General features: G+C 45.5%; 1 protein-coding gene across 2 annotated transcripts in view; it reads left to right on the top strand.

Annotated features, from left to right (window-relative positions):
- The window catches only part of large1 (LARGE xylosyl- and glucuronyltransferase 1), a 488,923-nt gene extending 469,928 nt beyond the window's left edge, over positions 1-18,995 (top strand). For both annotated transcript variants that reach the window (XM_068051293.1, XM_068051292.1), the window contains 5 exons: positions 834-997; positions 9,962-10,240; positions 14,483-14,629; positions 15,873-16,068; positions 18,031-18,995. In XM_068051293.1, the coding sequence (XP_067907394.1) occupies positions 834-997; positions 9,962-10,240; positions 14,483-14,629; positions 15,873-16,068; positions 18,031-18,228 (984 nt within the window). In that variant the 3' untranslated portion in view covers positions 18,229-18,995. The remainder of the gene's footprint in view (positions 1-833; positions 998-9,961; positions 10,241-14,482; positions 14,630-15,872; positions 16,069-18,030) is intronic.
- The last annotated feature ends 7,417 nt before the right edge of the window (positions 18,996-26,412 follow it).

The following is a 26,412-nucleotide window of genomic DNA, read 5'->3' as shown; positions in this document are numbered from 1 at the left end:
TATGAAATTCATTTTGTATTTCTGTATTGAGCGTGAACGGAAAGCCCATGTGTTTGATTGGTCCAGAATACAATATTAGAAAACACTATGAAGCAAACGAAATGAGAAATAGGAGTAGTACACGGGAAAGTTACATGAAAGTTAAATTTTCTGAATTAGCACAGTCACAGAACGCTACAGCATAGAAGGAGGCCATTCAGCCCATCGTGCCTGTGTTGGCTTTTTGAAAGAGCTATTCAATTAGTTCCTCTCCCCCACTATTTCCCATAGCCTGAAAACGTTTCCATTTCAAGTACATATTCAGTTCCCTTTTGAAAATTACTATTGATTCTGCTTCCGGGCAGTGCATTCCTGATCAGAGCAACTCACTGTGTAAATAAACATTGTCCTTAATTACCTTAAATCTATCCCCTCGGGTTACCAACCCTTCTGCGAATGGGAATAGTTTCTCCTTATTGGCTCTGTCAAAACCTCTCATAATAGGGAACCCCTCACCAAATCTCCTATTCACTTTTTCTGCTTTAAGGAGAACAATCCCAGCTTCTCGAGTCTCCTGCATAACTGAAGTCATTGTAAAAGCAACTAATGCTCACGTCAGTAATGCAGTGTGATTGATGTGAGGGAGAATTTCTGAGGAAACGCATGTTAAATCTGCAGAAATGGGTCCAGATAATCTTCTGAATGTGGCCCTCGGCAAATGCAAGGAGGTTGGATCAGGCCCAGCATCTCCAATGAGTTTGACACCCGTGGTCTAGTGGATGTATTGACCCACTAAATGAAATGCTGTTCCTCTTTACCTTTGTCTTAGTGTTCACAACTTTTCTGTTTTTTAGCTTCAGAAGCAGTTATTAGAACTGGATGAAGACGACCCCTGCTATGAATTCCGGAGGGAGCGATTCACTGTCCATCGCACCCATCTCTATTTCTTGCACTACGAGTTCGAGCCTTCCACTGAAAACACAGAGGTTACACTGGTGGCCCAGCTCTCGATGGACAGGTCAGAAAACTTTGTCCTATTTTATTTTGTGTCCCTCAAGGTGAAGGATGTTAGTGGTGGGAAATAGAGCAATTTCCAATTTTTGGCTAACATCTAGCACCCTCCTTCCCAGACTGCCAATCGGTACCGAATTTTCCCTGCTTTTTTCTGTTGGTGAGCCAGTGCCAACAAGGAACTGGGTCACCAATCCCCAATCTTATTTCACATATGTCCCTTACATAAAACAGACATTTCACCTGTCTAGGCTGTCTTCAACCAAGATTCTGGAGGTCATGGAGTCATAATGGCACAGAAGAAGGCAATTCATAGGAACATAGGAAATAAGAGCAGGAGTAGGCCATTCAGCCCCTCGAGCCTGCTGTGCCATTCAACTAGATCATGGCTGATCTTCTAGTTCAATGCCATTTTCCTGCACTATCCCCATATCCATTGATATCTTTAATATCTAAAAATCTATTGATCTCTGCCTGAATATACTCAATGACTGAGCTTCCTCAGCCCTCAGAGGTAGAGAATTCCACAGATTCACCACCCTCTGAGTGTATAAATTCCTCTTCATCTCAGTCCTAAATGGCCTACCTCTTATTCTGAGACTGTGTTCCCTGGTTCTAGATCCCCCAGCCAAAGGAAACATCCTTCCTGCATCAAAACTGTCAAGCCCTGTAAGAATTTTGTGTGCTTCAATGAGATCACCTCTCATTCTTCTAAACACTAGAGAATACAGGCAGAGTCTCCTCTATCTCTCCTCATAGGACAATCCTGCCATCCCAGGAATCAGTCTGGTGAACTTCATTGCACTCCCTCTGTGGCAAGTATATCATTCCTTAGGTAAGGAGACCAAAACTGCACACAATACTCCAGGTGTGGTCTTACCAAGGCTCTATACAATTGCAGCAAGGCTTCTTTACTCCTGTACTCAAATCCGCTTGCAATGAAGGCCAGTATACCATTTGCCTTCCTAATCACTTGCTGCACCTGCATGTTAGCTTTCAGTGACTTATGAACCAGGACACATGGGTCCCTTTGGACATCAACACTTCCCAATCTCTCACCATTTAAGAAATATTCTGCATTTCTGTTTTTCCTGACAAAACTTCACATTTTTACACATTATATTCCAGCTGCCATGTTCTTGCCCACTCACGTAGCGTGTCTGAATCCCCGTGAAGCCTCTTTGCCTCCTCCTCACAACTCACATTCCCATCTGGTTTTGTGTCACCATCAAGTCCATTTCCTTTTGAAATCATTGTTTGTCTCCACTTCCACCACCCTTGTAGGAGGTGAATTCCAGGTTATTACCGCTCGCTGCATAAAAAAGGTCTTGCTCACATTTCTCCTGTATCTCTTCACCAAAATATTAAATCTCTGTCCCCTAGCCCTTGTACCATCAGCCAATGGGAACAGCTTTTCTTTGTCTTCCTTATCTAATCCTGTCATAATCTTGTACATCTCTATCAAATCTCCCCTCAATCTCCTTTTCTCCAAGGAGAACAACCCCAGCTTCTCCAACCGAACCTTGCAGCTAAAATCCCTCATCCCTGGAACCATTCTGGTAAATCTCCTCTGCACTCTCTCAAGGACCCTCACATCCTTCCTAAAGTGTGGTGACCAGAACTGGATGCAATGTTCTAGTTGTGGCCTAAGCAAAGCTTTATAAAGGTTCAGCATAACCTCCCTGCTTTTGTACTCAATATCTCTATTTCTGAAGGCCAAGATCACGTATGCTTTGCTAACTACTGACTCAATATGTCCTACCACCTTCAGAGATCTATGCACATGCACCCGTGGGTCCCTCTGTCCCTGCACATTCTAACCTTCTGGTCTGTATCCTGTAGCTGACTGCCCCCTGCCCCACACAACCACCTTCCCCACTTTTAACTTAGCTGATCTCAATTGGCGCAGTGGTTCTGGTGCTTTTCAGCATCCCTGGGTTAGCGAGAGTAGAGGGTAGCCAAGGTTCCCACTCTTAATCACAATCCTCTGATCTCGAGTGGCACATGTGTAGTCATTGGGCGAGGATATGGTTGTGTGATGCCACCCCGATAAAATGGCCTGCTGACTAACTTATCTAAGATCAAATCTGAAGACTGGTCACTTGGCCAATGTGCTGGGAGGCGCTTGGTTCCCATGAACCTTATCCCAGTGAAAGCCAGAACCTTCAGGAGAGGTGGGAGAATAAATAAACATCAGTGACTCCTTCAGTCAACTCATCTTATGGTTCAGCTAGTTTGCAAATCAGATTTGTTTCTTGAAGTATATGATGTCTCTTGTCCCCTTCGAAGTGAGAGTACCTTGGAATTGCTTGCACATCTCCATTGTCTTTCACTAAGGCCCATCGCCCTGTTGTTGCTCGCGTGCTTTCTCTGTCAGACAGTCCAACAGGATGGAAGGAGCCATGGTTTTTCTGTACAGCACGTTAATTGTAATCAATCAGCAGGTGCCAGTCTGTGCAACAGAGTAGGGGATGCAACCGGCTACACTGCTTTTGCAACTCAAAGGCAAGCGTGCAAAGCAGAGCAACTGAGAGGAGTCAAGTGTGACAGTGAAGGTTGGGTCTCCAGTTCAGGACCTGAGTACGATATCATTGCAGCACTGGCTGCCTTCAAACCTTGCAGCTTCTTCACAGAACTGCAAAGATGGGATGTCTCACAGCTCTGACTATGTGTCATGCTATTTGGGCAGAAGGTATGTTTAAATACAGAGAAACAGGAACTCATAGAATCGTATGTCACAGAAGGAGGCCATTTGGCCCATCATGTCTATGCTGGCTCTTTGAATGACCTACCCAATTCGTCCCACCACCCCTGCTCTTTAGCCATAGTCCTGCAATTTCTTTTTCCATTTTATGCATTGATGCAGCTCCTTAGGCTTTTGGGCAAGGCTCACTGGCTGAAGCATCATAGCATCTGTTTGTTTAACTGCTAACGTTAATTTGTTGCCAGGCATTGAGTGGCGAAATCGATCTCTCGTGCAGGTTAAATCTATTTGGGAGATTCGAAGATAGCATTCTCTTACCTTCTGATGGCATGATTCGCTGGATAGAAGCAGCTGAGTTTAGCTCGAGGTTGAGGTCCTTTCGGTTCAGACAGTTCAGTGTCCTGCTTGTTATCAGTGGTGCAAGGGATAGGCCTTGTGTCATCTGTAGTTTCTCATGTGGTTGTCCAACTCTAACAGCTGCTGTTCAGATCTTAAGCATCAATTCTGCCAGGATAAAGCTCACCAAATACATAAGAGATACATATTACAGTCCTCACCACTGAGAGCGGGCACGCTTGTGTGAACATGATCTGCCTTTCCATTTCAAAATGGCGTCGCGTCGGCAAGTGCCAGAAATGAGACAGAAGTTGGGTTCATGACCCTGGATTGACAATCAAGCCCATTAACTCTGTTTCTCTCTCCACAGATGCTGCCTGACCTGCTGATCATTTTGAGCATTTTCTGTTTTTATTTCAGATTTCCAGCAGCTGCATTATTTTGCTGTTGATATTGACTTATGTCGGTTTTTGCGTTCAGTGCACATTAATATGCAAACTAGTGAGTAAGCACCGTTGTTTCTATCTGAAATAAACAGAGTGGTTAAGACACTATGAATCTGTTTTTGTTTCAGATTTCCGGCATCTGCACTATTTTACTTAAGACTCAATAACCGGTAGATATTGTTTATCTCTTTTTGGCTGAGATCAGTGACTTGCAGTTTTAAACAGTGACATTTTAAGTGGTGGGGACTGTATAGAGGCAGAAACTGTTCCTGTTGGCACAACTTTCTCCAGAGGTTGTATTTTCATAATGGCCATGTGTTAGGAACATAGGAGTAGGCCATTCAGCCCCTCGAGCCTGTTCTTGCCATTTAGTGAGATCAGAGCTGATCTGTATCCTAACTCCAGCCACGCAACTTGGCTTCATAACATTCAACACCCTTGGCTAGCAAAAAAAATCTATCAGTCTCAAAGTAGAATGATTAATTGAGCTGGCATCCACTTCTTTTTGTGGGTAAGAGTTCCACACATCTACCAGCCTTTGCGTGAAGAAGTGTTTCTTAACTTCTCTCCTGAATGGCCTGGCTCTGATTTTAACATTATGTCCCTTAGTCTGGAACTCCCCCACCAGCATGAAATGTTTCTCTCTATCTACCTATCAATTCCTTTCAAAATCCTAAAATCTCAATTAAATCACCCCTTAACCCTCTATATTCCAGGGATTACAAGTCCAGTTTATATCATCTCTCCTCATAATCTAACCCTTAGAGCCTTGGTAACATTCTGATAAATCTGCACTGCACTACCTCCAAGGGCAATATATCCTTCCTAAGGTGCTCTGCCTGGAGCTGTACACTCCCCTGATGTGTAGGGCTTTTGATATCAGTAGCAAGACTTCCTCCCCATTATATTCCAGCCCTCTAGTTGTAAAGGCTAACATTCTGTTAGCCTTTTTGATTATTTTTTGTACCTGACCACTACATTTTAGTGATCTTTGTACATGGACCCTTAATTTCTTTGGACCTCCACGGTTCCTAGCTTTTCACCATTTAAATAATGCTTGGATCCATCCTTTTTTTGGGTCCAAAATAGATGACCGCACACTTGCCTGTGTTGAAATTCATCTGCCACAGTTTTATCCACTCACTTAATCTGTCATTGCCTCTTTGTAATTTTATGTTCCCGTCTACACTACTTAATATTCCACCCATCATTGTGTCATCGGCAAACTTGGGTACACGGCTAGTATCTAAGACATTTATATAGTGAATGGTTGAGGCCCAGAACAGATCTTTGTAGGACACTGCTAGTCACTTCCTTTCAATTCGAGTCCATACCCTTATCCCTACTCCCTGTCTTCTACTGCCGAACCAACCTCCTAACCAAGTAAATAATTTGCCATCAATTCCATTAGTTTTACTTTTAGCTAACAGTCTGTTAAGTGAGCCTTATTCAGTGCTTTCTGGAAGTTCACATAAATAACATCCCCCTGTCTACTACTTTAGTTACTTCCTCATAAAATTGAATTAGGTTAGTTAGACATGACCTACGCTCTACAAACCCATCTTTCTAATCAGCTCAAATTGCTCGAATTGCTAAGTCACTCTAACCTTAATTATAGATTCCGATAACTTCCACACAACAGATAACTAACAGGTCTATAGGACGGGATTTCAATTTGCAGGTTGGATCCCCGATGTCGCAATGACTTCCGGGTCCCGAACCCACACCGACAAGGGAACGTGAATCCCCCGCTATTTTTTCATTTGCAAAGTACTTATTGGCCACGAGTCGCGGTCACTGGTCAATTAGCATCGAATGTGGGAGCAAGGTGGGACCAAGCCAGAAGTGGGCCAGATTTAAAGTCCGAGCGATAGCCATTGCTGAGTCTGCTGTTCGTCCACATAATGGAAGCACAACCTGAGCAGTCGGCAGGGACAGCTCCCATGCCAGAGTAGCCCCCGTTTTTCAGGTGACTCGCTGGAGGTCCTGCTGGAGGTGGTGAGTGCACAGAGGAACATTCTCTTCCCTGCCAGTGACACCAGGAGGCCCCCAAGGCTCACCAAGAGGGAATGGCTAGAGGTGCCACACGAGGTCAGCAGCAGAAGAGTGGTGAGGAGGAATTGAATGCAATGCAGGAAATGCTTCAATTACCTTCTTAGGTCTGACAAGATGAATGGCAAGAGAGACCCAGGTGGTATGCCTCCCAGTCGGCCTTCACCAGACTGCCAAGGAGAGGGGCATCCTGAGGACTCATAGCTGTCTCCTCAGCATGGGACAGGGGTGTGCTCTGCTGCATTTTTGACCCATAAGTATAGGTCAGAACCTTAGTGCCGCTGGTCAGGAGGCTGGAGTGCAGACTGCAATGTTGTGTGTGAATGAGAAGCTGCAAGTGGAGATGGAGGGAGACATTGTCCAAACAGCATCATTTCTACACCTTGCAGGCCAAAAGGGAGTTGAACGCTCAGGAGAATGAGAGGGCATGTCTGAAAGCTGGGCTGGCACAGCTTGTGGTACTAGTGCAATTTGAGGAGCAGGGTGCCTGATGCACCCTCCACCAGCCTCAGGGATGCTAGGGACAGAGTAGCTGAAGACATCTCAATATCTCCTGGCTCAGGGGAAGCATGCCAAAGACCCCCATGCAACCAGCTGTCATTGCATAAGCCAGCATCTCATTATTTAAAGCAGCAGACGCATCTGTTTACTGTACTAATCTCCGATCACCATCTTCTCTAATGTTTCCCACAGGGCCAGCTGCAGAGGGGCAGATATCCACACACAAAGACAACAAGTTCCCGAGGAGTCACAGGAGGAAGTCACCTCAGAACCTGCGGCGTCCTACCTGTGCACCCTCCACCAGCACATACACTCTCACCTCAGAGGGTCCTCATGCATTATTAGAGAAGGTGGAACAGGGTAACGCGCGCGCCACTTCAGAACTGGAGGACACGGGGAGGCAGAGTCAGCTGTGGCCAGTTCCCCTCGGAGGATGGAGGACGGGAACAGCCCTGCTCAGCAGGGCAGAGATTAGTACCTCAGGAGTCACGGAACGGGCGGCTCTACCTAGAGAGTCAGCGTGAGATGTGTGCCCACATGTCGGGAGTTACCTGACGCAGTCCAGAGTCATGGGATGAGAATGGAGAAATCCATTCATCTCATGTTCCACAATGCTCAATGCTTTGAGTGCATGAACTCCTCCATTGAGTGGCCAACCTCATGGAGAGCCATATGCAGCATCAATCAGAGTAAATGCAGGAACAGCGCACTGACATGCACAGAATGCATGCCAGACTCAGCAACAGTGACCAGTCAGTGGCACAAATGATGCAGGGAGGCATGGAGTAGATGCCAGCCGTGCCCCAGCTGGTGGTCCCCTCCAGCGATCAAGGGTGTCATGAAAGGGCTTAGGAGGCAACAGATGGTGATGAGGGGGCCACCCCTCATGGGCCCCGTCCGCATCATCCACCTCCATGGCCACTCCGATGGATGAACCTTCTGTGGAGTCTCATGTCCTGTGACTGAGGTTGCCCCCAGAGCAAGTGCAGCAGCCTTTGGAGGTGCCCCCCAACACCTGGGCACCACGAAGACGAAGGTGGCCACCGCAGGCATCTCAGACCCAGAGAGGCACGAGCAGCCTGCCTTCACCTCATCCTCTGCCGCAGGAGCAGCACCTCATAGGCGTGGCCATCCACAGAGGCCACTGCATCACTTTATGGGTCAACTAGGTGTATAGAATGTAAATAATAGTTAAGCCAAAAAGCACTGGGAGGGTTGTTGCACTAAGGCTGACTTGTGTGTCTCCATTTCATGTTGGTGAGACTCTGGAGAATGGGAAGTGAATTGGCAGACTGACAGAATGTGCTAGTGTCGACTGTGTTAGGTTCAGAAGCTGGAGGCTTCCTGCCCCTCCTTCCTCACCCTTGCACCCCTGCTGCCCAGGGGACTGCCTCTGCTCTGGCAGAAGCTGCTCTCGTTGCTGGTTAGACCAAACTTGGTGTTGCTTAATACCATTTCCTATTCTCTTCCTTCGCTGGCATTGGAGTGTGGAGTCTGCCTGAACGTAACCCCCACCCCACCAAAGAAAAACCCTTGTCAAGAGTGCAAAGATATGAAGGATATTTCTTATCATGGAGCACAATGACTTGGTGAAACAAAATGAAAAAACGTGTAAATACGGGAAATCTGTACTAAGATGTTAAGTGCTACAAAGAGGCAGTAGATCCATAAAGTTCTCTAAAGGAAAAAGACAGATTAACATCTTGGGTGTCGACCTAGCCAGTTCCAACAGTAACAAAAGCTTCCATTTATATCACACCTTTAGTGCAGATAAACCTCCTAAACAGAGGCATGAGGACAAATAGATACTAAGCCAAAGGAGAGATGAGGCAGGGTGGCCAAAAAAAAAGGGTCTACACTTTAAATTTTAGCTTGTCCTTTCTTTTTACAGATGTTAATAGACTTGCCAGAGTGTTACCAGACTGTTCTATTTTTATTTCAGTCTGGATTTGAGTCCTGTCTCGCCAGTGTACCGTGCCAATTTGCTGTTGTGAATAATTCTGCATCATTTCTGCTGCCAATGCTGAGTGCCATCTCACAGTCTCCTCTCCTCAATGCTGCTTTATGCCCCTGTCCTGCCGTTGCAGATTGCTCTCCGCCATGTCACCAACTCCTCCTCCATGTCATGGTTTTGACGGCGCGTCAAACACAATCCACAAAAAAGAAAATCTAAATCTGTCCCCTGAACGAGCTGACAACAAGCTCGTTAATGGCCTTTAGAGGTCGTTGGGAAGGTCAGGCGGATTGCCTCTTCCAGCTCCCATCGCGCATTCCGAAATCTGAGCATACTGGTCTCGCATTGGAAAACAAGCATGCCGAGCAGGGGGTAGGGGTGCAAGTTTAAGCGACCGCCAACCCCCGAATCCACCTTCTCAAACAATCCAAAATCCCCCTGATAATTTCCTTGTTTCTCTCTCTCACTTTTCTTAAGTAATGGAACTACATTTGCAATTTTCCCATCTAATGGGACAATTCCTGAATCGAGAGCGATTTAGAACATTATTGCTAAAGTATCTGCAATTTTCCCACCTAATTTCTTAAAAACCTTGTGGTAGAGACTATCAGGTCCTGGGAATTTGTCAGTCTTTAGTGCCATTACATTTTAATGCTGATTCTAGCTTATGTTAATTTTAGTGAGTGTCAATCCATGATTCATATTTGCTTCCCAGAAACATCAGGAATATTCCTCTGCCGTGAAGACTGACACAAAGTAATTATTCAACAAGTCTGTCATTTCCTTCCTTTCATTTACAATATCACCTGCATCTGTTTTTAAAGGGCCCACACGACCCTTGGCAACTCTTTTTGCCTTTTTGTTCTAATACAGTTGTATTTGTACAACTTACTGTGTTAATCTTGCTATCCCTCGCAGATTTTTTTGTATTCCCTTTCAGCAACTGTTCACTGTTGATTAACTTTGCTCTTTCCTCAGGCTGCAGATGTTGGAGGCAATTTGCAAGCACTGGGAGGGGCCCATCAGCCTTGCACTCTACCTGTCTGACGCCGAGGCCCAGCAGTTCCTCCGCTACGCCCAGGGCTCAGAGGTCCTGATGAGCAGGAGCAATGTTGGTTACCACATTGTCTACAAAGAGGGACAGTTCTATCCTGTTAATCTGCTACGGAACATAGCGATGAAACACGTCAACACGCCCTACATGTTCCTGTCCGACATTGACTTCCTCCCCATGTATGGTCTCTATGAGTACCTCAGGTAATGAAGAGATGAAAGCAAGCATCTATACAGGATTGGGTCACAGTTGCCACACATTGCCCAAAGAATAAGCTGAATGTGCCAACATTTGAGATGTAATTGTATAGAGGCCACAGCACTGAAAGAGGCCATTCAGCCCAACAGGTTCATGCTGGTGATTATGCTCCACATGAGCCTCCTCCCACCCCTCTTCATCTAACCCCATAGCATAATCTATTCCTTTCTCCCTCCTGTGTTTACCTAGCTTCCCCTTAAATGCATCCATGCTACTCACCTCAACTACCCAATGTGGTAGCAAGTTCCATATTCTGACCACTCTCTGGGTAAAGATGTTTCTGCTGAATTCCCAATTGGATATATCAGTGATTATCTTATATTTCTGGCACCTAGTTCTGGTCTCTCCCACAACTGGAAACACCTTCTCTATGTCTTCACTATCAAGCTCTTTGATAATTTTAAAGAGCTCTATCAGGTCACACCTCAGTCTTTTTTCTGGAGAAATGACCCCTGACCTGTTCAACCTTTTCTGATAAGTTGAAACTTTCAGTTCTAGTAACATTCTTGTAAATCTTTTTTGCACTTCTGCAGTGCCTCTGTATTCGTTTTTGTAACATGGAGACCAGTAGTGAGCACAGTACTCTAAAGAAATCTAACTCTAGCAGAACTGCATCTCAACAGGAGTCATTAAGTCACTTAAGGCATAGAAGGAGACTATTCAGCCCATTGAGTCCATGCCAGCTCTCTGCGGAATAATCCATTCCCCGGCTTGATCCCTGTAGCCCTGCAGTTTTATTTCCTTCAAGTGCCTATCCAATTTCCTTTTGGAGTCATTGAGTTCCTGTTCATGACCACCCGCTGTGTAAAAAGGTTCTTCCTCACACTCCCCCTGCATCTCTTTCCCAAAATCTTCAATCTGTGTCCCTTAGTCCTTGTACCATTAGTTAATGGGAACAGATTTTCCTTGTCTAACTTATCTAAGCCTGTCATAATCTTGTGCACTTCTATCAAATCTCCTCTCAATCTCCTTTGCTCCAGAGAGAACAACTCCAGCTTTCCCAACCTAACCTTGTAACTAAAATCCCCCCATCCCTGGAACCATTCTGGTAAATCTCCTCTACACCCTTTCAAGCACCCTCACATCCTTCCTAAAGTTTCATGACCAGAACTGGATGCAGTACTCCAGCTGGGGCCTACCTCGAGCTTTATAAAAGTTCAGCATAACTTCCCTGCTTTTATACTCAGTGCCTGTATTTGTGAAGTTCAAGATGCTATATGCTTTCACTCTCTCAATATGACCCGCCACCTTCAATGATCGATGCACAGGCAGCCTCAGGTCCCTCTGTTCCTGCACACTCTTTAGAACTACACTGACCCTACTATTCCATGAGCCTCAATTTTGTTAACCAGCCTTTTATGTGGAATTTTATCACAGGCTTTCTTAAAATCCACATAGACAACAGCCACTGCATTCCCTTCATCAACCTTTTCTCTTACTTCATCAAAACATCTTGAGAAATTACAAGGCAAATACTCAGCTGCAGGGAAGTTGATCGGAGAGGGGCGATAGGTTGGTGCTGTGGGTCTGATGCTAACCTTTTAGTCTGTAGCCTCTGTTCAAATCCAGCCCAAAGAAATGGTATCAGCTTTGCCTGCTGACTCTTTCTTCAAAGTTCCATGTACAAATGTCTCCTGCTCCCTGCATTCTCATGGTATTGTTATCAGGACTCATCACACCCTCTTCCAGCTGTCATTCAGTCTTTCCCTGTATCTCTAACTGTAGAACTCTTTTGCTTCTCTCAGTCCTTCCTTTCTCATTGGGATTTAAGGACCCAACTTGGGATTGTCGCTCACTTCCTCCATACCTGTTGATTTTCCTCACCTACCCATTTACTGTTTTAAACCCTGGTGACACCCTGCACATTTGGACCTTTCACGTTGTTTTCTCAATATTTAAACTGGGAAAGGACTGTGAATATTAAATGATTACCTCCCATCCCCTCCTTGTTCCCTGGCATGCAGGGCTGAATTTTCTCTAGGAGGCGGGGCTCCCGGCGCCGGGCTGAAAAGGCAGGGGGGAGCCCCACCTCGGACTTTTCGTGCCCCCCTGCAGCGATCCTCCATTGTTTTGCTGCTTAAGTGTCCCGCACTGGGATCGCTGTCCCTTTAAAGATGGGGATCCTGGCTCCAAGAATTGCTGGCCAATCACAGGGAAGACAGACAGGAAGGAAGAGGTCCTTAATTGGTCGTGACTGGGACACTTAAGGGCCTCAGTTGGCCTCTGGGCAGGAAGGCCGTCGTCGGCCTACCCTGCCCCCCACAAGATCACTTGGTGAAGGGCCCCCCGCCACCTGTCGCGATTCTATGGGCCCCTGCACCTCGGACCTCGCCTTGGGGGGCCATGAAATCCAACCCGCTCTGTGTAGTTCCCCCAGGGATTAATCACTGAGTCCTGGAATAATTTGGGGAGACCTGCGCATCCCTCCTGCCAAGGGTGGGCATTCTGCTGTTCAGTGGGCCAGCAGCATCACCTGCAGGAATGTGCCAGTACTGCAGCTGCTGGAAGTGTGGGATACTAATTACTATTGCTGCTTTTGATTACCACTTTTGTCTGGCACTTCTCTGTCCTTTTGCTTTTTAAATTTGAAATATAACTGTCAGTGGACAGAGGAATATTTATTGAATTGTGTTGAGTTGGCCTGCTGTTCCCAACTATTATTTTGAGGTTCCTGAAATTTTTGTGACAGGTAAAGGCCTCGCAAACTGTTCTGATATTCAAACCCCCAGTCATTTCATTGCAATGGTTCTACTGTATGTGTTATCACTCGCACTTGTCTTATTGACTCCTTCTCTCATGTTCTTCTCCCCTCTCCTGTTCTATGACCCTTCCCCCTCACTGCACTCCCTCTCCAGCTTCCATTTAATCACTTCCTTGCCCTTCTCCACCATTTTTTCTCTTCCTTTGCACCTCTCTTTTCCTTTCTCTGCTCTTTCTTTGTTTCTTTCCCTCTGTCTCTTCCCATCTACTTCGTCCCTCCCTCTGTCTTTTCCCCGCCGCTCCTCAAGCTTTCTCCTCTTCCTTGTCGCCCACTCCATCTTCCCTGTCTCTTCCCCCTCTTTGCCCCCCTCCCTTCCAGTCACTCTCTTCCACCTCTGCTTCACTATCTGCTCCCTCTCACTTTCTCACCTCTCTTTTTCCTTATTTCCACTTCTTAAGTATCAACTGTGGCTCAGTTGAAAACACGCTTGCCTCTGAGTCAGAATGTTGTGGGTTTGAGCCCCCCACTGGAGAATTGAGCACATGATCCAGGCTGACCCTTCAGTTCCATATTGAGGGAGTGCTGCACTGTTAGAAGTGCTATCTTTCAGATGAGATGTTGAACCCTCTGGGATGGATCTGAAATATACTGCAGCACGACTCAAGAAAGAGCAGGGGAGTTCTCCCTGGGGTCGTAACTGATATTTATCCCTCAACCAACATCACTAAAACAGATTATCTGATTGATCACCTCAGTGCTATTTGTGGGATCTTGCGGTGCTCTAAGTAGCTGCCACTTTTACTAAACTACAACAGTAGTTTCGCTCCAAAAAAGTTTTTAGCTTGGCTGTAAAGCATTTTGGGTCGCGAAAGGCACAATATAAATGGAAGTCTTTCATTCTCTGCCTCCATCGTTCTGTTCACTTCCTTCATGTCTTCTCTCTGTCTCCCTCTCTCCCCCATTCCCCCTCTGTCTGTCTCCCTCTCTCCCCCATTCCTCCTCTATCTCCCTCTCTCCCCCATTCCCCCTCTGTCTGTCTCCCTCTCTCCCCCATTCCCCCTCTGTCTTTCTCCCTCTCTCCCCCATTCCCCCTCTGTCTATCTCCCTCTCTCCCCCATTCCCCTTCTGTCTATCTCCCTCTCTCCCCCATTCCCCCTCTGTCTGTCTCCCTCTCTCCCCCATTCCCCCTCTGTCTGTCTCCCTCTCTGCCCCATTCCCCCTCTGTCTATCTCCCTCTCTCCCCCATTCCCCCTCTGTCTGTCTCCCTCTCTCCCCCATTCCCCCTCTGTCTATCTCCCTCTCTCCCCCATTCCCCCTCTGTCTGTCCCCCTCTCTCCCTATTCCCCCTTTGTCTATCTCCCTCTCTCCTCCACTCCCCCTCTGTCTGTCTCCTCATCCCCTTTTCTTACGTGGTGCTTGGATAATATTGTGTGCTCTGCATTGTTTGCAGTTCTGAAGACTATATGTGTTTGTTCTTCTCTTGCAGGAAGTCTGTTATTCAGCTTGATATGGCTAACACAAAGAAAGCTCTAATTGTGCCAGCGTTTGAGACTCTCCGCTATCGCCTGTCCTTCCCAAAATCTAAAGCGGAGTTATTGTCCATGTTAGACATGGGAACGCTCTTCACTTTTAGGTAATGACTGAGGAGGTTAGATTTTTATACCTGTAACATATATATGAACATATCTATGCGATCATATATAATGTGTTAATGTAAATTTTTAAACACGTGTATAAAGTCTGTTACACTTGATTTCAGCCAAACCATCAGTACTTGACCTCAGTACCTCGGGGCTAGGGAAGGGAAATATTATTATGGGTTCCCAGCTCCTGATATCTGCGAGGTGACCCCTGCTGGAAAGTGATCAGGTGAGGAGCAATTCAGTTCTGGCTGTGATTTCTCAGCAGTCAAATAGCCCAACAGCAGTCGCTGTCTGTGTTCGCATTGGAGATCGGCCAGAGGAGTGGAAGATACCTGCGGAGCCATAACCCAGTGACAAACAGTGCCTTCAGGAGAGAAAGGGGAAGAATCCAGCAGGTCTGATGCCGGGAATGGGAGTGCAGCACTGACACAAACTAGATACGCTGCATATTATGGGAAATGTTACAAGAAAAGCCCTTGTGATCAAAGTCCATTCAGCTGATTGAAACTATCCCTCTCGGAAATGAAGTCTTCGTTGTGGATGCCAGAAAATAATTTGTTGTTGATAAATGATCCCATATGAATAGATCTAACAGGTAAACCAGGGATCGATTAAGCTGCTCCACTTGCAGCCTTCCCTTTGTTGATAATGAAACAAAATCATAAATAGGTTCCTCAAGAACACATGTCCAATTTTTATCTAGATAATGCACTAAAGAAACCCTCTTCCTAATCTCCGACAGGTACACGAGTTTGGTGTGACAGAAGCATCCTTTCACACTTCGTTGATTTCTCAGTACAGTCCACACCACTTAAAAGGTCCATGTTTAAAATGGGCTGTTGTTTATATTGGCCATAAAGCGATAACCATTTACATTAATGGTTATTTTGGGATACAGCTGCTGTGCATACTCACTAGTTCATACCTCATTAAGGTGCAGTGAATGCAAGAAGAAACATAAGTAAGTGGCATCTTGCTAATGTGTATTTAAACCTGTCTAATCCCCTTTAAGTGATGTGAGGGTCACAGTTTGTACTGACTGCAGTTTAAACAAAGCTGAAAGTCAGAGTGGGGCTGGAAATACAGGATAAAAGGAGTATTCTTGTTAAGTAATTGAGTACTGTAATGGCGCTACTGCGTTAAGATGACCATCACGTACAGCAGGCAAATTCCACTTGCATATGTTCCCCACAGAGAACACCTGGGACTCACTCCCCAAAATCTGCTTTGCAGGTATCATGTTTGGACCAAGGGTCACGCTCCAACGAACTTTGCCAAATGGCGGACAGCCACCACCCCCTATCACGTCGATTGGGAGGCAGACTTTGAGCCTTACGTTGTAGTAAGGCGCGACTGCCCGGAGTACGACAGGAGGTTCGTCGGGTTTGGCTGGAATAAAGTAGCACATGTCATGGAGCTGGATGCGCAGGTATTATATTCTATCTCATACCAGGATCGTTAGGAAAACTGTATAGTTTCAAACAGTACTGTCAGCTGTCTTATTTATCACATTGAAAGCTATATGGAATGGAGGAAATCAGTCTTTAGCTGATATGCTCTAATGTGCAGTGTGCTTGTTGTGTGACTCTATTGATCCATCATCTCAAATTGCTCCCATTACTGTCACCACCAGCTTTATCCTGATATTTCACCTTAAAGTTACAAATCTCACAGGCATTGAGATTACTCTTTTAAGATAAAGCAGCAGAATGCCTGTCTTACCCTATCGGAGGGGTGAGACTTTTGAGAATGGAACTCTGTTAGAGGGTCATTAATTCATTCTGCTATCTGTCTTTGTCTTTCTGCCCCATAATGCTCTCTCCAGACACAGTCCAAATTTGGAAGGGCAGAAAATAAAAGACATACATTTATATAGCACCTTTCACCATCTCAGGATGGTGCTTTCCAGCCAGTGAAGTGCTTTTGAAGTGCAGTTACTGTTGGAAGGTAGGAAATATGGCAGCCAATTTCTGCACAGCAATCTCCCACAAACAGCAGTAAGATAATGACCAGGTAATCTGTTTTACTAATGGTGGTTGAGGGATAAATATTGACCAGGACATTGGGGAAAACTCCCCTGCTCGTCTTCCAATAGTGTCATGGGATCTTTAATATCCAACTGAAATTATAAATGTACAGCTGGTGTTTTTTTTGACAGTTCAGTGGACTTCACCTCCCCTCCCATCATAATATATTATTGAGATCTTAATGAAGTTACTGCATAAGGGTGATTAAATTCTCTGATGTAATTCAAGGTCCAAAGGTAGCCCAGAATTGCTGTTATATAAACATCTAGTACTTTGCCCTCATTAAAAAAAAAGGATTTAAATTTTAAACTTTAAGCTGCATTTTTAATTCTAAAATATAGAATTTTTCTGAGGAACTGACTTTATTAGCATTGAACGGCTGCTCGGTAAAGTGCTTGCCATTGGTTCACTTGCTGAACAGAGCACTCTGTGTGGTTCTGAGCCTTGCAGGCCAGATAGGCCCAGGCTGGATCCCTGCCCTGTGCCAGTGTAGTGGTAGAGGGCCTCCAATTGGCTTCAATGCCCTTGAGCGAGAGCAGGAAATAAGGCACACTGGGTTCCTACTGCTAGACACTGTCCCTTGACCGCTATCAATGTACAAGGATGTCAGGTGAGCTGAGGATCTGCCTCGACTGTCACGCATTCCATAAGCAAATAGCCTGCCAGCACTATGAGTTTTCACACATGATGACTCGCCTTGTGGTTGTGGAAGTGTAGCCCAGCAGGAGTCAGGAGAAGTGGGGAACAAAAGGGGGAAAAGATTCCTGAGCTTTGAGTCTGTAACCTGGGCTTATGAGGTAGCTGATTTGCTGTTATCAGTATTTGTCACAACAGGAGTTTCTGATACCTCAAGGCCAAGTGGCTTCTGCCCATGCATCTCTTGTGTTGTACTCTGGGGCAAATTCTAACTCAAAGCTCACACTTGACTTGGTTTTTTGTTGCCTTCCTCACTGTTTCTAATCTTTAGAGTGCCTTTTCCCACGGGAGAAGCTGCAACCGAGACTAAAGAGGCCCAGGTGCTCCTGATGATGGGGTTTCCCTGCACCCATCAGATACATGTACCCTTGCTGGACATCATCACAGTATCCAAAGTGGTGCTGTCTGGAGTAGACCTGAGCCCAACCCTCTGACTCAGAGGTAGGAATATTACCCCAGAGCCAGTGATTGCTCTAACCAAGTCCCCATCTGGATGTCAGGCAGTATTTAGATCCCCTATTCTAGTCTCCACTCACCAGGGTTTAACCCCTCCACCTCCTGACTCAGAAGTGGGAATGCTACAATTAAGCCAAAGACTCGCTCCTGCTGTCTTGAACTGATACACATATATCTAACAGGGTGCTCTCCACCTCTCTCTGTCGTTGCAGGAATATGAGTTTATCGTTCTCCCCAACGCTTACATGATCCACATGCCTCACGCCCCCAGCTTCGACATCACCAAATTCCGTTCCAACAAGCAATATCGAGTTTGCCTGAAGACACTGAAGGAAGAGTTCCAGCAGGACATGTCACGTCGTTATGGGTTTGCAGCACTCAAATACCTGACTGCCGAAAACAACAGCTGAGACCCCAGACTGTCCTCGACTGACTTCACTTAAAACACTGCGAGGAGTGAAATGGGGGTGCTGTGTACAGCCAATTGTGCAAAAATCGAAACCAAAATTTACGTGTGTACCCGCCAACTGTCAGGATTTGGGTGGAAGAGTTGTACTTACAAGAGCTTACTTTGAGTCCTCCAAGGCGCTGTTAAAATGTTCCTGTCGTTCACTAAGGCCTCTCCACTGTTCCACCCCATCTTATTGCCTTGCCCTTAAGGCGGGTCACCAATGGCCACACAGCCTCTTTCAGATGTGAGGGTGTGAGTCCAGGCTTTAGCGCAACAGCTGCCCCCACAATGTTGCTCCTTGCTTGTACAGAGGGGCTCCACCCTTGAGTGCACCCCTTCAAGTGCTTAACACTGTTGTTGTGGCCTATTGCACACAAAAGAAACAAGAATAGGAGGGCACAGTAGAGACCACCAGTAACAGCTGTGCTGTTTGTGGGTTGGTGTAACTTAGCAACGAGCATTGTTGATTTTCCTTGACCATCTTTTGCCATTCTTAATCCTGGGAGTTCCTGCACTGTTCTGATTTCCCAGCTGCCTCAGGCAAGCTCAAGGATCAGGGCCAGCCCTGTCACCTTCTGCTTGTAAGAACAGCATTAGTGCTCTTAGGATGTTGAGAGGCGATGAGCATCCAAAATCCTGCTCCATCCAAAGCTAAAGTGTGTGTAGATCCAGTAAGTTCAGTCTCTTGTTGTTGGTTTGGTTCAGGAAGGGGTGCCTGTAGGAGGTCGGGGTGGGGGGGGGGGCAGGGAGGTGGGGGTGGTTGGCGGGTGGTTGAGGATGCGCAAAAGGAAAGCATGCAGCAAAGTTTTGACTCTTCCCATTGTGTTGGAGGTGGGAATTTGGGAGCAAGTGGCTGATTTTGCTTGGATTAGGTGAGAGATTGTGCTGCTCCCAAATACCAGAGTGAGTTTTGAGGATTCAGACATAAAAATAAAACAGCCGTGTAGTTTGTCATCTTCTGTGAAAGGAAATACAGCAGATTCTACCTAAGAATCATGCTTTAGTTAGTAAAATGTTATTTAACTTGTTTCAGTCAGAAGAACAGGTTCCCCTTGTGTCAGCATCACTGAAGGATGGGGTCATTTGTGATATTGAGTTTAATAGGAGTGAAAAGGAATCAAAGAAATTACTGGGATTGCCATGACTAGGAGGTTGGTGATGTATATTCCTGTTTGCTAACGTTTCCAATTTGGACCTTTTGACCAAATTAATGAAAAGTAATAATTGCTTAAATTACTACATTTTGATGTATCTAAGAGGAAGATTTCTGTGCTGAACATTCATTGGAGCTGCTGACTTCTTGAAATCTTACAGTTAATGTCAAAATATTTTCAAATTTTCTGGGACATGTGGGGTGGGGAGCGTGTGTTTCTTTTGCAGCTGTCAAATTGAAATCATGAAAGACGTAGCCTTGATGTTCAAGTCAAGTCAAAGTCGAGTTGAAGAGTGAGAAAAGAGCCAATACTGTGTGATGTAACCCTTCGAGGTTGGACAATGTAGGTGATGGTGGCAAATTCAGTTGACTGCCCCAATGTATGAAATTTCTGCTGTCTCTTCATTGCTTTGATCCCTGAGCAAATTTGGGACGGGATATCCAGAGGTATAGGGAGATCAGCCACTGAGATAGGTTGTCAGTAATGGCGATTGAGGTTGGGGAACTAGGTTAATGCAAGAAACAATCGGATGCTGCAAAGGTAAGATTGATATTTGGGAGGACAAGGTTAAATAGGCTGAAGGGCCTTCTTCATCCAAACCTATCTCATAATGTTCCTCAAGAACTATATATGATTGGTTGGAGTGGAGTGGTTTTGATCGCCTACCTGGCCAATTCTCAGCCTATACTCATGCACTGGTGAATCTCTGCCCAGTTTCAATGTATTCATGACTCTTTTCCCGGATTCTACTGCATCTGCTCTAGACTATTGATGTGTGCATCAACTGTTAGAAATATTGCGGTTCTTTTATATGATGTCTATCATGTTCTGACAAGAAGTCTAAGTTTTAGTTTCTGTGTGCCCTTATTGAAACCTTGTCAGTCATTGTATTATGGAAGCTGTCAAGGTATGTCAGATTATTCCATATTGTACCGTTTGTCATCTAGTCCCTGCCCTCATCCCACATTAGATAAATATTGATGAAACCAACCAGTATGATGACTGACAAAAAAAGAAATCAAACATTTCTTGGTGTCCCACAAATAATCTGATGGTACCTTTCAGGTATAAAAAAATAAATAAATATACCCTTTAACACTTTTTGTCCTCAGGGAGAGCACGATGGATGAACTGTAAACTAATTATTAGGTTATATAAGCCTCAGGTTGCTTGGATCAGAGCACAGCGTTGTATTGGACTGGACAATCACTGGAAGACTGTTGGACTATTTGAAACATCATTGGACTGCTTGAGAATCATTGGAACCTGATTGGACAGTGTGAAGAATCTTGGGATTGTTGAGAATACAATTAGAGGATTCTTTGGATTGTATGAAATGCTACTGGAATGCTTCAGTTGTTGGACTGTAAATGTTATTTAGCCATTTGTGGCACTATTAGACTCTTTGAAATTCTCACGAGCCAACTGCAGGATTATACAGGATGAGGATTCTTTGGGCTGTTTAATACATTGTTTCAATTATTAAACTCTTTGGAATATTACTGGGCCAAATATGTCACCATTGGGTTTTTGCAGTACTGTTAAATTGTTTATAAGTTCTTCGCAGAGCTATAGAACTATTTGGAGTAAGACTGGAAGTCTGTTGGAGTGCTAAGGGTACCATTGAAAGATTGTTGGACACTTCAGGAGAACTGTTGACTATTTGGAATACCATTGGATTGCTAGTAGTGCTATTGGAGAATAGCTAGACCGCTAGAAGTACAAATGGAGGACTGTTGAACTACTCAGCGTACTGCTGGAAAACTGTTGACTCTTTTGGAGCACAGTCGAAAGGCTGTACTCCAGCTAGGAGTGCCATAGGAGGAGAGTCAGACAGCCTGGAGCACCACTGGGGGAGAGTCAGACAGACAGGAGTGCCAATGGAGGAAAGTCAGACAGCAAGGAGCGTCATAGGAGGAGAGTCAGACAGACAGGAGCGCCATTTGAAGAGAGTCAGACAGCATGCCATTGGAGGATGGTTAGACAGCAAGGAGTGCCATTGGAGGATGGTTAGACAACAAGGAATACCATTGGAGGAGAGTCAGACAGCTAGGAGCGCCATTGGAAGAGAGTCAGACAGACAGGAGTGCCATTTGAGGAGAGTCAGACAGACAGGAGTGCCATTTGAGGACAGTCAGACAGCAAGGAGTGCCATTGGAGGATGGTTAGACAGCAAGGAGTGCCATTGGTGGATGGTTAGACAGCAAGGAACACCATTGGAGGAGAGTCAGACAGCTAGGAGCACCATTGGAAGAGAGTCAGACAGCAAGGAGCACCATTGGAGGAGAGTCAGATAGCTAGGAGCGCCATTGGAGGATGGTTAGACTGCAAGGTGTGCCATTGGAGGATGGTTAGACAACAAGGAGTGCCATTGGAGGAGAGTCAGATAGCAAGGAACACCATTGGAGGAGAGTCAGACAGCTAGGAGCGCCATTGGAGGATGTTTAGATAGCAAGGCGTGCCATTGGAGGATGGTTAGACAGCAAGGAGTGCTATTGGAGGAGAGTCAAACAGCAAGGAGCTCCATTGGATAATAGTTACACAGCTAAGAGCGCCATTGGAGGAGAGTCAGACGGCCTGGAGGACTGGTGGGCTGCTTCCAATCATTGTACAACAGATTTCTCTCTTTACCACAATGGGCAGAATGACTTGAGAGAAATGGTCAGTCGGCACAAAGCAGAACTGTTTTCTGTCCTTAGCATTGTACAAGTGACAGATAATAAATAAAAATGTAAAAAATCTATGAAACTTGCAGCCCTGTGCACCTTTTTTTTGATGGCACATATTTTTAATGACAGTTTATCAATGATCAAATAAACTAACAGTGCTGATTTTTCACTGGGATCAAACAAAGCTGCACCCAAAGCAGCTCCTGCAATGGCCACGTGGATGAAGGCACTGCCCAGTGTGACACTGAACCCCACAGAGCAGAAGGCACCAGTTTTGGGATCCAGTCTGTACTGGCCTAAGTGATCTCAGGCAGGGCAGCATTACACTTGGCCTCAGAGCACCTGGGTGAGAGAGAGGGAAAGAGATCACAGATGCTGATGATCATTATGTGTGTGTCAGGTTCTGGGTCAAAGCAGGATGAGGCTTACCAGTGGTGCCTTCCACAGTCAAATAGTCCATCAACTTGTGCTACCTAGGCTACGTTTGAGGTGTAGCTCAACAAGGAATCAATAGCTTTTTCTCTGTCCTGGGTCTGAAATGTGGCTAACTAACCGATGCAACACAGGAGAAATGTAACTCTGGGGTTCCACACACCCCCTGCGGTCCCAGATTGCGTGCCCAAACTTTGTGAATTCGGGATTACTGGACCAGCATGGCAGAAGGGGATGCAAGCATTAAAATCTTATTTCAATTGTTATCAAATGACGTCACTCAGGTCTGCGGCCAGTAGCCCTTCACCTCCCCTCATCGCAGGTTAGAGGAGAGCCTGCCTAAATAAAGCCAGTGTCTCGGCTTCCTGTACCATGTTTCACTGGCTGCCAGATTTAAAGGGACAGGCTGAATATTAAAAGTAAGGTTATTGTACTATTTCTGGTGTATTTTTTGTTGTTTCTACTTTTGGAGAGCTTTGCATTTGGCCACGAAGGTCTTTTTAGGCATAAGTCTAAGGTAGGTCTTTGATATTAATTGCTGTGCCCCATCCCTATCGCACTATGAGGCTGTCATTGGCATTTTTGGAGGAAGAAGATCAGGAGACCATTTTAGATGCCAATGAAGTTAGGTATTGTAGGTGGCAGAGGGCACCTTCTTAGCCTGATGCATTGCTTAAAGGTGCCAGTCAAGAGCTAAGTTCCTCCTGGAAACCCAATGGCACTCGTAGCCCTTCAGACTTGTGACAAAGAAATGGCCCTTACCTAAACCACCAAAGCTTCTCATCCATCAATGTGCAGTGAGGCTGAACACAAAATGCTTATATTCTCTGGAGTTTAGAAGCGTGCAAAGTGATCAGATTGAAATGTATAAAATTCTTAGAGATCTTGACAGGATAGATGCTTTGAGGCTATTTCCCCAGGCTGGAGAGTGTCGTAGTCTCAGGATAGGGGTTCGCCCATTTATGGCTGAGATGAGGAGCAATGTCTTCACTCATTGGGTTGGGAAGCTCTACCCCAGAGGGCTCTGGATGCTCAGTTGTTAAGTCTATTCAGGATTGAGATTGATAAGTTTTTGAGCACTAAGGGAATCAAGGGACTTCTGGATAGGGCAGCAAAGTTGAGTTGATGTAGAAGTTCAGCCATGATCTTTCTGAATAACGGAGAAGGCTTGATAAGCTGTGTCGCCTACTCTATTACATTCTTGTGATCTTTCATTTTAAGATGGTCAACAGATTTTGAGACCCCCAGATCAGAAAAGGGTAGGTTTCCAGGGGCTCAAGGATTCCCACTGGTCCCTTATATCTTGTTCCTTCTGCCAGGTACCAGTACCCCAAGCTGATATAATGAGGCCTATGTGTCCACCAGAGTCACCATAGATCAGCACTTTCAAGTTGGACTTCGAGTGCATCAACCTGTCAGGTGAGGTCTTGCGGTTCTCGGCAGAAATAGTCTCCTTGTCCCAGTTGGTGTGGCTCTGCACCATCTGGCCATCATGAGTAAATTCCATCCTCAGGAGTCCACAGAAGATGAGCTGGCAGATGGGCCTAACACCACAAGGCCCTCTGCAAGCTGCCCGAAACAGTCAACACCGATTTGGTTCAGGACTCTCCTACTTGAGCAACATCAGCTATTTCCCTCCTATCATTTAATTAATTCCTTCCACCCCCCTTCGATAAAAGAGAAGCCCCAAAATTTTCTGGAACACCCTCCTCCCCTCTGAGCAACACCATTCATCTGGTCTCTACATATCAGACCCACACATCTCCAATTTCACAAATAATGTGTTTGTAATGAAGGAGGTTATTAATACAAATGACAAATGTGTTTGTACCTATCACTTGCCACCACAATGCTGCCCCTTACCATTTTGGCTCAACAGTATTCTAGTGGTCATAATGCAGGAATCCCACCTGTAAGAGACTGGGAGGGAGTTGTCAGCAACATGCCAAGCAGCAGCTCTTGCAATCAAGGTGTTTGCAGCCTCAGCATCTTATATGACCTGAGATAACCTTCCGACACTGTATACTTTCTATCAGCAAGACCGTCTGCTTCCACATCTGTAACATCACCCATCGCCACCCCTGCCTCAGCTCATCTGCTGCTGAAACCCTAACCCATGCCTTTGTCACCTCCAGACTCTACTATTCCAGTGCTCTCCTGGCCGGCCTCCCATCTTCCACCCTGCATAAACTACAGCTGATCCAAAATTCTGTTGGCCATATCCTACCCCACACCAGGTCCTGTTCACCAATCACCCCTGTATGACTGACCAACATTGGCTCCCGGTTTCCTAATGTCTCAAATTTAAAAATAAATTCCCAGTATTTAAATTCCTTCAAGGTCTTGGATTAAGGATTGGTTAACAAGCAGAAAACAGAGAGTAGGAATAAATGGGTCATTCTGGCATTGGCAAGCTTTGACTAGTGAGGTACCGCAAGGATCAGAGCTTGGGCCCCAATATATATCGATGATTTGGATGTGGAGACCAAATGTAATATTTCCAAGTTTGCAGATGACACAAAACTAGGTGGGAATGTGTGTTGTGAGGAAGATAAAAAGTGGCTTCAAGGGGATTTGGACAGACTTAGTGAGTGGGCCAGAACATGGCAGATGGAATATAATCTGGAAAAATATGAGGTTATCCATTTTGGTAGGAGGAATAGATGTGCAGAGTATTTCTTAAATGGTAAGAGATTGGAAAGTGTAGATGTACAAAGGGACCTGGGTGTCCTCGTCAATAAATCACTGAAAGCTAACATGCAGGTGCAGCAAGCAGTTAGAAAGGCTAATGGTATATTAGCCTTTATCACAAGAGGATTTGAGTACAGGAGTAGTGAGGTCTTGCTTCAATTGTATAGAACCTTGGTTAGACCGCACTTGGAGTAATGTGTGCAGTTTTGGTCCCCTTACCTTAGGAAGGATATTATTGACATAGAGGGAGTGAACGAAGGTTTGTCAGACTTGTTCCCAGGATGGCGGGACTGTCCTATAAAGAGAGATTGGGGAAATTGAGCCTGTATTCTCTAGAGTTTCAAAGAATGAGAGGTGATCTCATTGAAAACTACAAAATTCTTAAAGGGATAGACAGGGTAGATGAAGGTAAGATGTTCCCCCTGGTCGGGGAGTCTAGAACCGGGGATACAATTTCAAGATAAGGGAGAAGCCACTTAGGACAGAGATGAAGAGAAATGTCTTTACTCAGAGGGTTGTGAATCTTTGGAATTCTCTACCCCAGAGGGCTGTGGAAGCTCAGTCATTGAGTATGTTTAAAGTTGAGATTTCTAAATACCAATGACATAAAAGGATATGAGGATAGTGTGGTAAAAAGGCACTGAAGTGGATGATCAGCCGTGATCATATTGAATGGCAGAGCAGGCTCGATGGGCTGAATGACCTATTCCTACTCCTATGTTCCTCCTTATCTCTGTAATCTCTCCACCTCTCCCAATTCTTTGTTCCTCTGATTCTGGTATCTTATGTATTCCCCCATCTTTTTTCAGTTGCTGGCCTTGCCTTCAGCCACCTATGCCCTATGGTCTGGAATTCTGTTCCTAAACCCTTCTGTGCCTCCACTTACTGCTCCTAATATCTCCTTTTTTGGCTTGGCCTCCATTCTTGCTGTTTAATTATATCTCTGCAAAGCGCCTTGGTATGTTTTTCTATGTTAAAGCCACTATATAAATGTTGTTGTTGGTAAGGCTGGCATTGATTGCCCATCCCTGGTTGCCTTGAGAAGGTGGTGTTGGGCCTTCTTGGCCTGCTGGCAATGGTTTGGTACAACTGAGTGGCTTGCTAAGCCATTTAAAGAGGGCAATTAAGAGTTAACCACACTGGCATAGGACTGGAATCATATATGGGCCAGAGTGGGTAAGGATGTCAGGCTTCCTA

Source organism: Heterodontus francisci, chromosome 18 (genome assembly GCF_036365525.1).
Source record: "Heterodontus francisci isolate sHetFra1 chromosome 18, sHetFra1.hap1, whole genome shotgun sequence".
NCBI lineage: Eukaryota > Metazoa > Chordata > Chondrichthyes > Heterodontiformes > Heterodontidae > Heterodontus > Heterodontus francisci.
The sequence above is the reverse complement of the archived record's forward strand: the minus strand, read 5'-3'. Positions and strand labels throughout refer to the sequence as shown.